Raw genomic sequence first — 15947 nt, 5'->3', positions numbered from 1 at the left:
CGGTTTAAACCGCATGCGTACACCTCTTATTTATAATTTACTTTCCAATCAATTGAAGAAAAAAAAAAAAAAAAAAAGAGACAAAAGAATGTGCATGAGTTAGGTGACTTTACAATTTGTCGGATACTAGATTTGTTAAGGGAGAATATATATATATATATATATATATCAGTCCCGCTACAGACCCCTAGTAAAACTTAACCCCTAGGACCCCCAGTGACATGGCAGATGAGGTGGCAGCTGATGTGGAGGATGAGTGTAAACGCAGCTGCAAGGAAAAAAAAAAAAAGCAAAATCTGGATATAGCGGGAACCAAACCTGTCTCCGCCACCTTTCCTCGTTTGTCCTCACCTGTCACCGCCATCCTCCTCCTCCATCGTAGCTCTCTGCCGTCAACGACGACCATATCTCGCCAGGAACTCTAGTTGTCCTCTATCTGTCGCTCTCTATCTTCGGCTGTGTCTTTGTCCATCGCTTTCATCAATCTTCGGCTGCGTGTCTATGTCTCCCTCGTCTGTCCTCAGCTCCTCTGTCGCTCTCTATCTTTCGTTGTGTCTCTGTCTCGCACGTAATCGGTGATTTATGAGGTAAAAAATCAATTTCATATGACTAATCTGAAATTTGAATAGTGAAATGAATGAATGAGTTCTCTTTCAGTTATATGCTAATTCTGAAATCTGAAATCTGAATAGTGAAATGAGTAAATGAATTCTCTTTCAGTTATATGCTAATTCTGAAATTTGAAATTTGAATAGTGAAATGACTAATCTGAAATCTGAACTCTAGAGTTTGTATATATGCTAATTCTCATATATAGAGGTCTCTTTCAGTTTAAAATGAGTAAATGAGTATATAAATGGAACTTCCCTAATCTGAAATTTGTCATTTTGGACATATGAAATCTGAAATACATATGAGTAATTTGAAATATGAGTAGTTGTTATTTTGAAATATGAAATTTGAGCATTGTGTTATATAATCTGTAATCTGAAATATGAGTAATTTGTCATTTTGTGAAGTTTAGTTCCATATATAAATGAGTAATCTGAAATATGAAATTTGGGCATTGTGTTATATAATCATTCTGAATGGAGGTTGTTTAATTGTTATATAATCAAATCAGTATGTTGTTTGGGCATTGTTAGGGAACTGATATTTGTTTAATTGTTATTTCATTACGCAAAGTGGAAGAATGGGGGTTGATTCAAATGTTGGTGAGAATCCTTCAATAAATGAGAGAGAAGACGTTGAAGAACCTAAGAATGGTATGTGTTTTAGCTCAAGGGAAGAGGTGTACACATTTTATGGCAAATATGCTAAGCATGTTGGATTTTCTATAGCTCATAGAGCACAAGATTTTGGAGATGACGAGAAATTAAAAAACTATGCAATTGAATGTTCTCGAGCAAGGAAGAGAAAAAAGAAATCAGAAGTCAACCCTTTGAAGCCATCTTTGTCCACAAAAATTGATTGCAAAGCAAGGGTACGCGGTAGTGTACAAAAGGATGTGAGATATAAACTAACCACAGTTAATCTTGAGCATAATCATGATTTGATTCCCACCGACTCACGTCATTTTGCAATGAATAAGAAAATTTTTACTCATGTGAAGAGAAGATTAGAAATTAATGATCAAGCAGGGATTGGAGTGTTTAGGAACTTTCGTTCAATGGTTGTTGAAGTGGGAGGATACGAGTCATTGACATTTGATGAGCGAGATGCAAGAAATTATAATGAGAGAGCTAGAAGATTGAGGCTTGGGGAAGGTGATGCCGAATCACTTCAAAGTTATTTTGTAGAGACCCTAATTTTTGTAATTACCATTAAATCCCTAACCTTCAATTTATTTCAATAAAGCCCTTGAATTTTTATTTAATTGTGTTTTAAACCCTAAAATCAGAAAGCATTGCGGAATAATTCAACTAAACCCTAATCGATCCCGGTAGATTAATAATCACCTTTAAAACCATATTATTAATTATTAGACCCTATAATTATAGATTCGTCACTTTAAAATCTTAATTCCTGGTAACGTCGTTTTTGCTCGGTTTCTTACCTTTGTTTGCGCTTTAATTTAACAGGATCCAAATTTATTATTTTAACTATTTTCTAAGGCTAGTATATTGTATGCTAAATATCAAGGTCTTATAAATTTAGACTTGGCCCCTATATACTTTTATTTTACTTCATTCCAAACCTTAATTGTAATATCTTATCAATTAATGTACTTGTATTATATTATGTTTATAAATACAAATATCTCATACAAATATCATAGATATATATATATATATATGTGTGTGTGTGTGTGTGTGTGTCTTGGAGCCCAAGTTGTTGACCATGTGATGGATAATAAGGGCCATAATTGCAACTTTGACAATTTGCACTTAGGGAACTTAGTCCCCAAGAAACCTTCCCAATCTTTTCTTTATATATATCTATATATGCACACTTCTCCCCCCTCATTATATACATTTTCAGCCATCCACTAGAGGAGTGAGAGAGAGTGATCTTGGAAAAAAAAAAAGAGAGAGGGAGAGAGTGAGAGAGAAGAAGAGGAGAAGAAAAGGAAGAATTGTGTTAGTCTTGTACAACAAAGGTAAACATACAACACCTCTTCTCTCAAGTTCTCTTACCACTTGTTTTTCCCCTCCTAATACATGGTCTTTGTATATATATGTTGTAGTCTAAGTTTGTTACCCACAGAACCAGAAAAACAGTCAACTTTATCTATTTTTAGAAAATTCCAGAAAAATAATCTTGAGCCCAATTTTATGTCAAAATCTTAATCTTGGTGTTATATTTTAACTAAAATTTGTTTGAGCTCAAGAGAGCGAGGGGTTTGAGAGAAAAACCGATTTGCGTAACGGTCAACGAATCTGGACAGATCTTGGTAATTCTGAATTATCTTAAAATCTAAAATACCTATCCTACTTTCGTAAATTGAGTTTGAAACTAGACTTATTTATCTACCAACTCACATGAGGCCAGGTACTTAGGGCCAATAAAAGTATTTTTTTCAAAATTATTTTCGAACTGGTTCAAAATCTGGAAATCTGGAAATTTGTGTTAATATGCTCTTATTTGGTTTGCAACTCTTATATTCTATGTTTCTTGAATGTCTTAGTCTTGATATGTAATCTGTGATAAATTGTAAATTTTCTTTACCATGAATAAATTACTTCTTGTTTAGTTTGGATTCATAATTATACTGACCATGCTTTGCTATAACTGAGAACATAACGCACTTAATAAAGGGGAAATCAAATGGGATGGTAATGGGTTGCGACCATTGCATTAAATTTTATGAGATAATGAACGATTGATTCAAGAGTATGATATAATGGAATGTATTCCATTTTTGTGAAGTCTTGCGCAAGTGTGTTTCCGAACCCTAACATGGCACGGGAGGTATTCTGGCTGCTTAACGGAAATGGGAGGCATAAGGGTGGCAGTGAGGGTCTCACACAGGGAGAGTATCCCTGGAAGCCCGTTTCCTTGGGGCAGACCGTGATGTCACCACTTGGGTATGTAACCTAGGTGCGTGGGCATCATTGGTAATTGTGCGGTAAGTGACGCACTGGTGGTCATGCGGTAAGCGACGCATTGGTATTGTATTAACCAAGGGGGAGTCCGAATTGCCCGTGGCCAGTGTTAGTGGTTGGGTAGGAACGACATTCCGCGGGGAGTTGCCTAGAACTAACTAAAATTGACTATTATTCATGAGAATTGAAATTTAATTATAAACTCTGCTTAATTATTGCTTTCATTGTATGTTATGTTCATGCCGTTATGTTCTTGTGTATTTGGAATGGGAAAGGGGTCGGGGTGTGTGTGTTTACTGGGCATTCCAAGCTCATGGCGTTTTATGCCAGGTAAAGGCGAGTTTTACACCAAGAACAGAATCCCTAAAAGCTTTGTGGAACAGTGGCTGTCTTAGAAATTAGATTGCATATTTCCTGTATTTTGGATAATCTTTTTGTATCAAGGAACCGATGTGTATCTAAGACTTGAAGAATTTTATCTGTAACTATTATTAATATTTTATTTTAGTGTAATTATTTGTATTTTGTGCTTAAAAATGATGTGTATCCTCTAGCTAAACCCCGGTGCATCGTTGTATTATATTATCAAAATTTGGGGCGTCACATATTTTATGAGGATGCAAGCACATAGTGAGAGATTCTTTTATATGGTTGATGTTGATGAGGAGTTTCGCATTAGAAACTTGTTTTGGCTGATGCAAGGAGTTGGGCGACTTATGAAGCATTTGGAGATGTCGTTTCACTTGACACAACTTATCTGACGAACAAATATGACGTGCCATTTGCTCCATTTGTCGGAGTTAATCACCATGGACAGTCCATTTTTCTTGGTTGTGGATTGTTATCTAGTGAAGATACTAACTCATTTGTTTGGCTATTCAAGTCATAGTTAAGTTGCATGTCAAATCATCCGCCAAAAGCTATCATAACTGATCAGTGCAGAGCTATGCCAAATGCTATAGAAATTGTCTTTCCACAAGCTCGACATCGATGGTGCTTATGGCATATCATGAAGAAAATTCCGGAGAAGTTAAAAGGATATGCTCAGTATGAAGCCATAAAGTTGGCTATGCAAAATGCAGTTTATGACTGCTTGACAAGAGCTGAATTTGAGAGTAAATGGGAAGAGATGCTTAAAACATTCAATCTTTATGATAATGACTGGTTGAGGGTACTATATGATGGGTGACATCGATGGGAACCTGTCTGTGTTAAAGACATTTTTTGGACTAACATGTCAACTCCACAACGAAGTGAAAGTATGAATGCATTTTTTCATGGATGTATAAACCCAAAGACTACATTGAAGCAATTCGTTGAACAATATGACAATGCCTTGAGAAGTAAGGTAGAGAAAGAGAAGAAAGCAGACTTCAAGTCTCGACATAAATTGTTTGATTGCTTAACTATATATGGTTTTGAGAAGCAATTTCAGCAAGCCTACACCAATGCAAAATTCAAAGAAGTTCAAGGAGAGTTGAAGAGATTAGTTTACTGTCAACCGTTGTTTGTGAAAGATGGGGGATCAATTTCTAAATATAATGTCCAAGAAGCGATGGTAGTTTGTGAGAAGATGAAGCATGTGGACTTCGTTGTCTATTTCAATTTAATTGAATGTGAAGTTCAATGCATATGTTGGTTGTTTGAGTTTAGAGCCATTATGTGTGCTCACTCACTCGTTGTGCTTGTCAGAAGATGCATCAATGAGGTGCCAAGTAAATACATTCTGTTGCGGTGGAGAAAAATTTAGATAGAGAATACGCATGCATCAAAACCACATACACTGGCTTTGGAAATGATTTCAATGCAAGTAGCTATGAGAGGATGAACAAAAAATTGATTGTACAACTTGCTGGTAACTCTGAAGGCAAAACTAAAATTATAGACCTTGGGTTGGATGAAATCAAGGAGAGAGTCATGAAAGAAGAATCCGGTGATGGGAGTAATTTACCATGTTTCACAAGAAGTCCGATTCGCACCGGTTCTACACAAGGAGGTACTAGTAAGAAGGTGATTAGTCCTTTGGTTGCTCGGCGAAGAGGTCGTCTAGTTACAAAATAAAAGGTTTCCAAAATAGATCAAATTGTGAATCGGTTCAAGGCAACGGCAAAAAAACAAACAAAAGCAAAGGTAAATTGTGTATTCAAATTTTTTTTTTTACAAACTCTATTCAAGTATGTAAAAGCAACTCATAAATTTCAATCTTTAATTATTCTTCAAAACATACAAGCTGTTAAGTTGCTTCGATTTCAAGCTGAAGCTGAAGCTCAATCTCAAGCTCAAGCTAAAGCTACTGCATATACACCGTATAATCCTTATATGGTTGGCACACAAAATAGTATCTATGTACCGGTACGTGTTCGAAAGAGGACTTCACATCAATTGTTTGTTTTCACAAATTTTGTTCTTCTAACATGTACGTATAATTGAATTGTCCCAGGTGGACAATGGTGTTGGAGGCATGTCTCTTACTCCATCGGACTTTATAAGTGGCACACCGGAAATTTTGATAAGTGCTCCAACTCAAATTTATAGTTCTGCATCTCTTACCCCATCGACTTCTAATGCATGCACACCGGGAAGCTTGTATATTACGGACATGTTTGACTAGTTTCTATGTATTCGAACAGTTTGTGTTTGAGATTGGAACTTATGTTGTCTATTAATATGAGTTTGTAACTTTGTTTTTGAGATTGCAACTTATTTGTCTATTAATCTGAGTTTGAGACTTTGTTTTTGAAATTGTAACTTATGTTGCATCTTTGTTATTGAGATTCAGCATGTGAATTTGTAAAACATGTCATGTACTCATTATTAATGAAGTTATGTTATTATTATTATTTGTTATGTAATGAAGATGTTGCAAAATTTACTATTGTTGTATGGTACCAGATTCACTATATTGAACAAAGTGTATTTAATAGTTTCTCTGTAATGAACAATGTTTATTTAAAAGTTTCCCTGTATTCAACAATGTATATTCAAAAGTTTTCCTGTATTAAACAATATATATTCAAAAGTTTTCCTGTATTCAACAATGTATATTCAAAAGTTTCTCTATATTTAACAATGTCTATTCAAAAGTTTCCCTGTATTCAACAATAGTTACCCTGTATTGAACAGTTTCCTGTATTCAACAATATCTATTCAATGCGTATTGGAAAAAGCGTACAAGTTTGAAAAAGTCATTTTCCATTCCACTCACCACAAAAGAGGTACAGGTACAGTAATTAGGTTTCAATACACAACAAAACATAACTTTTTCCAAAACATCACGGTACCATATAAAAGTGTTCACTTTACTGGAACTTGTACATTTAGATCTAGTTCTACTTCTAACTTACATAAATGTATATCTATGTTATTACATCTTTATAAGTGTTAAGGCACAAATTACAAGCAACACGGACAATATATAGATATATATATATATATATATCAACTTTTGCATCTTCGCACTCTGAATTTGAAGTTGTTCCGTCGTCTCTCTTTGTTGTTCGGTCATAACTCTAAGTTGTTCAGTCATAACTTGTTCGCCGACAGTTGGCACTTCTTCTCTTGGAATTTGATGACCTCCATGTTCTGAATTCATAGGCAAACACCATCCAACAAAACAACCACAATCATTACAAGAGTAGAATAACTTGTTCTTGTTTCGATCGGTCTCAGAAATTCGAATGGTGGCCTTTTTATTACATCTACGACAGTTTATGTTGACGTATGTCAACCGATTTGAGCTACTGCCATTGACACTTGAACTTGACATCTGCAAAAAGGGACAAATAGCAAGTTATGAAGGTTAATATACTATTGTAGTAAGTTAAGTAAACTGCTACAAGTTGTTCATTGGTTAATAAACACTGCTGTAGTAATAAACGGTATGTTAACAAGGTATTATGTTATGTTACTATGTTATGTATATGTTAAGGTATTCACATTGCACTGGTTTGATGTTAAGTTAACAAGTTAAGTTACTCTTGTTGGTTGCATTTATTTGAATTGGAAGAACTGGTCATTGATAGTATGCATGCATTTATTGATCATTGATAATTTAATGAGCTAGGTATCATTCTCATTCTTTCCATTCTCTATATCTGGTATTACAATTTTCAGAACAACCTTAATGCCTAGACTGACTATATTGATTTTTAACTCTTTTAGTTTCTTAGCATTTTCATATTTAAGTTTTCTACTTAAATTCAAAAGTTAAAACTATTACATGATGGTAGCTTTCCAAACAAGCAAGTCAATCTTCCCCTCAAACTTATATGCATTCCTAGCTTTCCAAACACTCTGAAGCAAGAACAGCCTCCCAAACCAGTTTACCAACCCCTTTGAATTTAACCCCATTCCACCAGGTAATGCCCCTTGAACTCCACACCAAGACATTATCTCAGCCCAAATTTCCACACCCTCCTGCAATGAATTAACACATGCTCCCCAAATTCATCTGTATCCCTACAGAAAATGCACAAGGTGCAAGCATTCTGATCCAATACACCAATGTTTTTAATGCCAACCATCATTATGCAATTGACACTCATAACATGGTGACAAAATAATAACACAAGGAAAAATATTGGAGACACAATTGAGAATTTATAATTCATTCATAATATAATAAAAGATTTGAATGTTCTATAATTGAATTTTTGATAAATTAAAAATTAATACACTACTCATAATCTTATTGAGGATAAAATTAAAAATACCACTTTTGTGTTAATTTTTTAGTTGTCTTAAATTTAACTATTTAAGATCTAGTTGTTAGCCAATTATCCATCTCAATTATTCATTTCGTCATTTGTAATGAAATTCATTTTTGTTTTGATATTTATTATGACTGTCGTGGGTGTATGCTTTGGTGGTGGAGAGGAGTGGGTGGTTGTGTATCGTGGCTGATGATGGATGTGGGAGTGGTGCTTGGTGGTGTGGGGTGGGGTGGTCACAAGGTGTTACATTCTATATTTTATTTAAATTAGACACATTAGGTGCACATGGCTAATTTTGTTAACACGTTTAACATTTACTATGAATTGGACTAGCTTGATATGAAATCAAAAAATTTAAAATAAAATTAAGACAATTAAAATTGTGAGAATCATATAAAGGCAAAGAGCAAAGTATAAAAATTGTGTTGAGATATGGAAGCAAAACTTTCAAATGACTTGCAATGAATTTTGTTCCAAATTGTAGTCACCCTAGCTGCTATTGACTTGCTTGTTTATTGATTAATTTGAAGTGGGTAATGCAAGGATAGTAGAGTTTCACTTGCTTACTAGTTAGAGGCTGGCCAAGCTTATTTTTTGCAGCCACAAAATTTGGAAAATAAGTTTTTTCAGGTTTTCATAATTTCAACATTTCGTTGAGGAATTTCATCGAATAGGTTTATGGCAAGGTAAAACTCCAAATGAAAAGGCCACAATTCCCAAATCAAAAGGCCAAATTCAAGTCCCAAATCAAAAGGCCAAACTTTAATTTTTCAATTTCTTTATCAGATTGTCAAAACTATTAAATCCAAACATTCGGGAAATTTATGCAAATATACACAGATAGATATATATATATACGCAGATATACATAGACAGAGTTGGGGCTTCACAGATAGATATATATATATATTCACACACACACACACACACACACACATATATATATATATATATATACGCACATATACTTGTCGGATGAGAGGAAAAGAGACACAGAGAGAGTCGCGAGTGAAGGGAACGAGCTGTCGCCGGCGTCGGAGTGGGGGTCACTAGCTGTTACCGTCCAACCGTCTCAACCATTGGAGTGAAGAGAGATGTGTTTGAGGGAGAGATTATTTTGAAATGTGAATTTGTGTTTGGGTCTTATAGTCATGTGAATATCACGTGACGTGCCACATCAGGTGGGGATCACTGGGGGTCGGAAGCATTTATATATATATATATATATAATTTAGAGCATGGTTATTAACCCCTACCTTCCTTCTTAAAAGCTCTATATGTTCCATTTTTTTTAATTCCAATTTTATCCTAACCAAAATTGCACTTTTACACTCATTCCTAATCTTAGAATCCTAATTTTTCAAACCCTAACTCTAACCCTAATCACCTCTGGCAGTCACCATCATCTCCGACCACCATCATCGTCACAACCATCACTATCTCCGACCACCCCTCATCGCCGCAACCACCACCATCTCCGACCACCATCATCTCTGACCACCTCTCATAGTCGCAACCACCACTATCTCCGACCACTGCTCACCCCTTAGAGAGAGAGAGAGAGAGAAGAGAGATCGATATCCATCGCATTGCCATTATCTCGCTGCAAAACCCTAGCTCAACCGTCGTGTCACCATCAGCTCCGTCGCGTTGCAAAACCATCGATCTTTGTCACAGAACCATCGATCTTCGTCTCCTTTTCCTGCGAATTGCTCATTTCCTTCTCCTCCTCCTTCTCACTTTCAGAGAAGAATCATGGTTACAGCAATGGCAGAAGAATCTGCGTTTAGAGGAGGAGAAGAAGAAGAATAAGAAATTAGGGTTGGGTTGGGTTAGGGTTTGGAAAGGGAGAGGGTAGAGGGTAGAGGTTGCCGGTTAAGGGTTGTCGGCGGTGGAAGCATTTGCAGAAGAAGAAGAGTTGGGTGTCCAAAGAACATGGGTATAGTTGGTATTAAGGCGAGGGTTCAAAGAGAAGATATGATGGTATCAATTATGTGAGTGAGAGTTCAAAGAAGTTGGGGGCCAAAGTAAAAAAGTGGGAGCAAATAGCCGTCCTCATAATTTATGGACTAGATTTTTATTCAGTCCAAATTTAGACTAAAAAGTGATGTTTGAACCCGTGAGATTCACTACGGAGACTAAAGGGTAATGTCTGAACCTATGAGACCCACTATGGGTACTATTTTGATGATTTGAACCATTTATTTTATAGAATCTTTTGTTTATATCATTTATTAAATTAAAAAAAAAGATTAATCTGATAATTGTAGTTTTATCACTTATGCTACCAAAAAAACAGATAATATATTTTTAAAAAGAGAATTTAGATGTCAGAGATATCATCAAAAATTAATTACAAGTTCATGAAAAAAATTTATGATTTTACTTTTTAATATTTATAAAATTTATCACTAACCTAAAAATAATTTTTTAAACATTCAATGTTGAGATTACACTTTTTTTAAAATATACATGTCGTCTATTTTTTTTGAGACAAACACAATAAATTAAACATATTACGATGACATATATACAAGGGGGATTTGGTGATAGCCCCCTCACTATCTAATTTGTTTTTCAAAAGGACAAGGATTATATAAGTACTTTTAAAACTCCCTAATATTTTAAAACTTGTTTCTTTTACTATATTACCCTCATATCTATCATCTCTCCTATTAAGTCATCTTCACTATATATTTCAGAGTAAAATTTTACTCTGTATAAAAGTAAAATTTTACTCTGTATGAAAGTAAAATTTTACATTCTGAAACTAAAAGTAAAATTTTACTCTGTATGCAAGTAAAATTTTACTCTGTATGAAAGTAAAATTTTATTCTGAATAAGAGTAAAATGTTACACTCTGAAACTAAAAGTAAAATTTTACTCTGTATAAAAGTAAAATTTTACTTTGAAAAACTAGTAAAATGTTAGACTCTACACAAAAGTAAAATTTTACTCTGGTTCTGTCAAATGAAAAAAACAGAGCAAAATGAAATTAGATCAAAAACAACAAAAATAAATCAAAAAAAAAAAAAACAAACAAACAAACAAACAAAAACAAAATAAATTAATCAACAAATCAACATATCTAATTGAGAAGAAATACTTCTAAAACTCCATCAACAATCACAAATCTTAATGAAAATAATACATGTGTTCAACAACACTCATACACACACACACACACACATATATATATATATATATATATTCAAAACTCGAATCATCCTCTTTTCCATTGGAGTAGATTCCAAATGCAGTAGTGAACAACAACAATGCAACGCATTAGCTTCGTATTACGTTTGGGACAGATCGAATCTCACATACATATCCAAATTACTTTCCTCTTCACTATCCCAAATCCAAATCTACAATCCTCAAATCACCAATCCAGACTCTGTTTAGCGTGATTCCAGAGTCAATGTGCCCTTCTTATGTGCTTGCATTGGCGAACTAGGATTTCTAGGTCACGAGTTCGTTTACGAGGTCCAATCGGAGGAGACCTACAAATTGATTGCTGAGAAGAACTATGCGAGTCTCACTACTGTTGAGATGTTTTTGCAGAAGGCGATTCAGGAGCAAGGGAGAGGGAGAGTGATGGAGATGACAATGGAGATTCAAGAGAAGCTGTAGAAAGTATAATTTTAAATAATAAATCATAATTTAGTTGAGGGTATAATAGTCTAATAAAATATTTAAATAATAAATTTTGTCCTTTATGCAAGATTTTATAATTATGAGAGGGTTTAAAAAGTATAATTTTTTTCTTAGTCCTTTTAACAATGAAAGGAAGATAAAAGGGGTTTATAGCTAAATTTCCCTATATACAAAGAGCATTACAAAATGAATAGTTCAAATTATCGAAACCGTACTAAGGATAAACTCCATGAGTTAGGACAACGCTCTCCAATTTTAAATGAAGAGATTTGAAAAAAAAAATTATTATATGGAAATTGATATTTATTATCGATTGTATTTCACCTTTTCATTTTAATTCTTATATGTCACATATTAAATTTGTATCTGTATATATAAGACACATCATATATGAAAAATAAGTGTAGATTATATTGACTAATTTTGAAATTTAGAGAAAATTCATTAAGCTCATGTGTTTGACATAATTATACTAATCTCTTTTTTAATAGGATTAAAAATGAAGATACTATATAGACAAATAGATAAGAAAATAAAATTTACATTTCAATGTAAAAGTAATAACAATATTATTTTTGTATCCATAGAACTAACATATTACAAATGAGAAGAGAGCCTAATGTAATGTATTTAGCATAATTTACCCTAAAAATTATGTCAACCCAATATTTGTCACATTTTCATTTTAACACATTTGTGTCCAAAAAATTGGTGGACTTATTTTCAATGATACACTTGTTGTCCAATTTATTTTATTTTATTTTATTTTTTTTTTTTTTTTTTTTGAGGCAAAAGTGATAAAATAAAAATGTTACTATTATCATATTTGAACTAAACTTTTCATAAATGATATATATAGAGAGTCGTACAAAATAAGCTGTTTCAAATCATTGAAACATGGCTCGTAAAGGTCCCACGGCCCCAATATAGCGGTCAAATTCGTATTTAAATTTGAGAAGAGTCAATCCTAAATTTTACTTATTGTCCTTAAATAATTTTGTGTCAAATTTTTTTTTTTTTAAATGATATACAAGTCTACTTTCTAAATCAAATGATGTGTAAATGATAAGTTGATAATTAAAGAATATATGAGAAAGAGTGTTACTTTTAATATTTTAATTGATCGTGACATCATTGTGGTTGAAAATTGAGTCTTAATTTTTAGTTTTGAATAATAATGCTCTTTTTCAATATTAAATTTATATCACATATCCATCAAGAATATTATAATTTACTGTTAATCCCACGTTAAACTCTTGGATTACCGTGGGTGCACCGTCTTACAGCTGTGTCACAATCTACGTACCCCAGGTTTGGTGTTGTCCTCTACCCATGGACATGTACAAGGTTAATGTTGATGGAGCCATGTTTCAATCGTCTAATACCATGGGTGTTGGGATTGTTATTCGGGATTGGCGTGGCGAGGGCATTTTTTTTTTTTTCTTTTTGATCGGCAAATGTTAGTTGTTAGTTTGTTAGATTAGCATTTATGGGAGAAAATCTCCTCACCTTTGGCAAAGCACCTAAGTGCTTGCACTCCTTTAATTCAACCCCTCTAAGGGGAATTGAACCCATGACCTCCTCGAGACTAAGCCCTAAGGAAGGCATTGTGGTCAACTAACTTAGGCCTAGTTGGTTGTGGCGAGGACATTGCTGCTCTGTCCAAGAAGATTGTTGGCATGGTGGTGAACGTTGATAGTTTGGATGCCTTTTCCATGTATGATGTGATTTTGTTTGCCCCTGATCTGGGTTTACACAAGGTGTAATTTCAAGGGACTCTTTCAGTAATTTTTTTTTTTTTTTTTTTATTATCATCAAAAAAAAGTTTTATTGATGAAAGGCAAAATAGATGCAAAAATACATTAACAAAGTAGGGAATAGTACAGAGCATCATAGCTAGCATTGACAATCCCAACTAGGTTGGCGCCGCAAAAGAATAGCAATTCTAATAAAATTGCTTTGCTTGCTATGGGCATATTGTAAACTGCATCCAGGATGGGCTGAGGCATTTCGATGAGCAAATAGTGCAGCATGTTAAACGCCAAGGTAATTTTGTAGCGCATTATCTTGCTTGGATGGCGGTGGATATAGCCAACACAAACATTTGTAAAAAATTTAAAAACTCCCAAGATTATGATTCAATTTTTAATAACTTATAGCAATTCTAAAAAGCAATCAACAACAAATCAGTATAATGATTTAACGTTAAAAAAACTACAATTGGAGCACCTCCAATTGTGATAAAAAAATCACGAGCCAAAATTACAAAATAATCCACAAAGAAAACAAAAAGGCATAATACACAAGAACCCTCAATTATCTAGTAAATTCATGCTCGAATTGAATCGAACCCAATGTGCCTCTTTTACCACCGTCTGCATCTCATAATTGTTTTTCCCAATGTTGAATTTACAGTGCCGATGTCGAATCTACAATGATGAGCCACTCTATAATCCACCAAAGGTTCAGGTCCAAATTTCCCAAAATCCATCAATGAACATCTCTCTCTTTTTGTGAATGAAAGAACAAAACAACCGTTGATAATAGCCAATATAAAGCTCATTGATCAATCGATCGTTCTCAAATCATCAACAAAAAATAAAACATAAATACCCTACAATAAATAACACTTTATTTTCTCTTCCTCACTAATAATCTGGAGGGGTTGAACACTAAAAATAGCAAATAACGTACTTTATATTATACGTAGTCGCGAAGATCGCTTGAGTACTCACTTCACCACTCAAGTGATGTGACTAAAGGTAGTACTCACAATGAATGCTAAAGTCAAGATTTGGAATGTCAGTACAAACTCCGCTACACATGCACAACTTGGGTTGGATCTGCATCTAAACTCTTATAACTCACAAATAAAATAGAGCGAATAAAAACACAACTAAATAAAATTTTGTCCAACAGAGACCAATGACAAAAACCTAACAATTTGGATAGAAGAGGTTCCACCTTCTATGGAGCAACTTGTTCTTTTTGAAGCCCCTATTTTTGCAGGCTAATGTTTTCCTTGTTGATGTATTTGATTGTACCCTTTATCAATCTAAAAAAAAAAAAACTCTCGGGTTATATGTACAACTATGCCACTTTTATTAAATTTTGAGTGAAATTTATTGTACCTCCTTGTGGTTTAAGTGAAAAGTATTTTATCCTTCCATGGTTAAAATATAACCAGAGAGTCCCCACATAATTTTGGGCCGAAGCGTAATTAGAGAGTCCCCATTAATAGCATACTTGAACAATCTGCTGTAAAGATTATGATCGGATTCAAAGGAAAATGATTTTTGTATTATATTATTTCTATAACTATTCTGTGCTGCTTATACAAATTATGAGATAAGGATAGATACAAAGGATAGGATAGATACAAAGGATAGATACAAAGGATGATAAAGATGGAGTTACAGATGTACATCTGATATGTACATCTGATATGAAGGTTGATGCATATAGACATCTTCTTGAAGGGATCCATGAAGAAAGGCATTGTGCACATCGAGTTGCCGAATGGACCAATTGTTGGAGATAACAAGAGACAAAACAGTTCTAATGGTCGTGGGTTTAACCACGGGACTGAATGTTTCAAAGTAATCAAGCCTCTCATGTCGATGAAAGCTTTGGCAACTAAATGCGCCTTATAGCGCTCGATCGAACCATCAGCCCGATGCTTAATCGGAAATACCCATTTACAGCCAACAATGTTCATACTAAGAGTGACCAGATGTAAGCTCCAAGTGCTGTTACGGATTAAGGCATTGAGTTCCTCAACCATAGCCTTGCGCCATATGGGAGATTTGTTAGCTGAAGTGAAGCAGGTGGGTTCAACTGAGTCGGTAGAAACAGACATAGTAAGTAAGGCATTGGCTTGGGTTGACATGTTCCGAAGAAGCATGGGATGAGTGCGACGAGGAATAGAGACGGGGGAGGAGTGAAGGCCAACTCTAAGGTTGAGGCCACGGGTGTGGTGGAGTGGGGTGGGGGGACTCATAGCAGGAGAGGTAGGGGACGGGATAGGGGAGGC

General features: G+C 34.4%; 1 protein-coding gene and 1 long non-coding RNA gene across 2 annotated transcripts; one reads left to right on the top strand and one right to left on the bottom strand.

Moving 5' to 3' along the window:
- Positions 1 to 1192: 1192 nt before the first annotated feature.
- Positions 1193 to 4434, top strand: LOC145807183 (protein FAR1-RELATED SEQUENCE 5-like). The gene is made up of 2 exons (XM_082905126.1): positions 1193 to 1813; positions 4225 to 4434. Exons 1-2 carry the CDS (start codon positions 1193 to 1195, stop codon positions 4432 to 4434), a joined length of 831 nt encoding a protein of 276 aa, XP_082761252.1.
- A 2286-nt stretch (positions 4435 to 6720) lies between these two features.
- LOC145807630 (uncharacterized) lies at positions 6721 to 9386 on the bottom strand. Its single transcript, XR_014350887.1, has 2 exons — positions 9220 to 9386; positions 6721 to 7311 (listed from the first exon to the last, which is right to left on the bottom strand). It is a non-coding gene; the product is annotated as an uncharacterized LOC145807630 (long non-coding RNA).
- Positions 9387 to 15947: the final 6561 nt, after the last annotated feature.

This window comes from Camellia sinensis, chromosome 14 (genome assembly GCF_055761805.1).
Source record: "Camellia sinensis isolate YWXY chromosome 14, ASM5576180v1, whole genome shotgun sequence".
NCBI classification, from domain to species: Eukaryota; Viridiplantae; Streptophyta; class Magnoliopsida; order Ericales; family Theaceae; genus Camellia; species Camellia sinensis.
Note: the sequence above shows the minus strand (reverse complement) of the source record. Positions and strands in the feature narration are given on the sequence as shown.

Coding starts and splice junctions, on each gene's coding strand:
- LOC145807183 (XM_082905126.1), top strand. CDS start 1,193: ATGGGGGTTGATTCAAATGTTGGTGAGAATCCTTCAATAAATGAGAGA. Junction 1,814..4,224: donor TTGTAGAGACCCTAATTTTT/GTAATTACCATT, acceptor GTTTCGCATTAG/AAACTTGTTTTGGCTGATGC.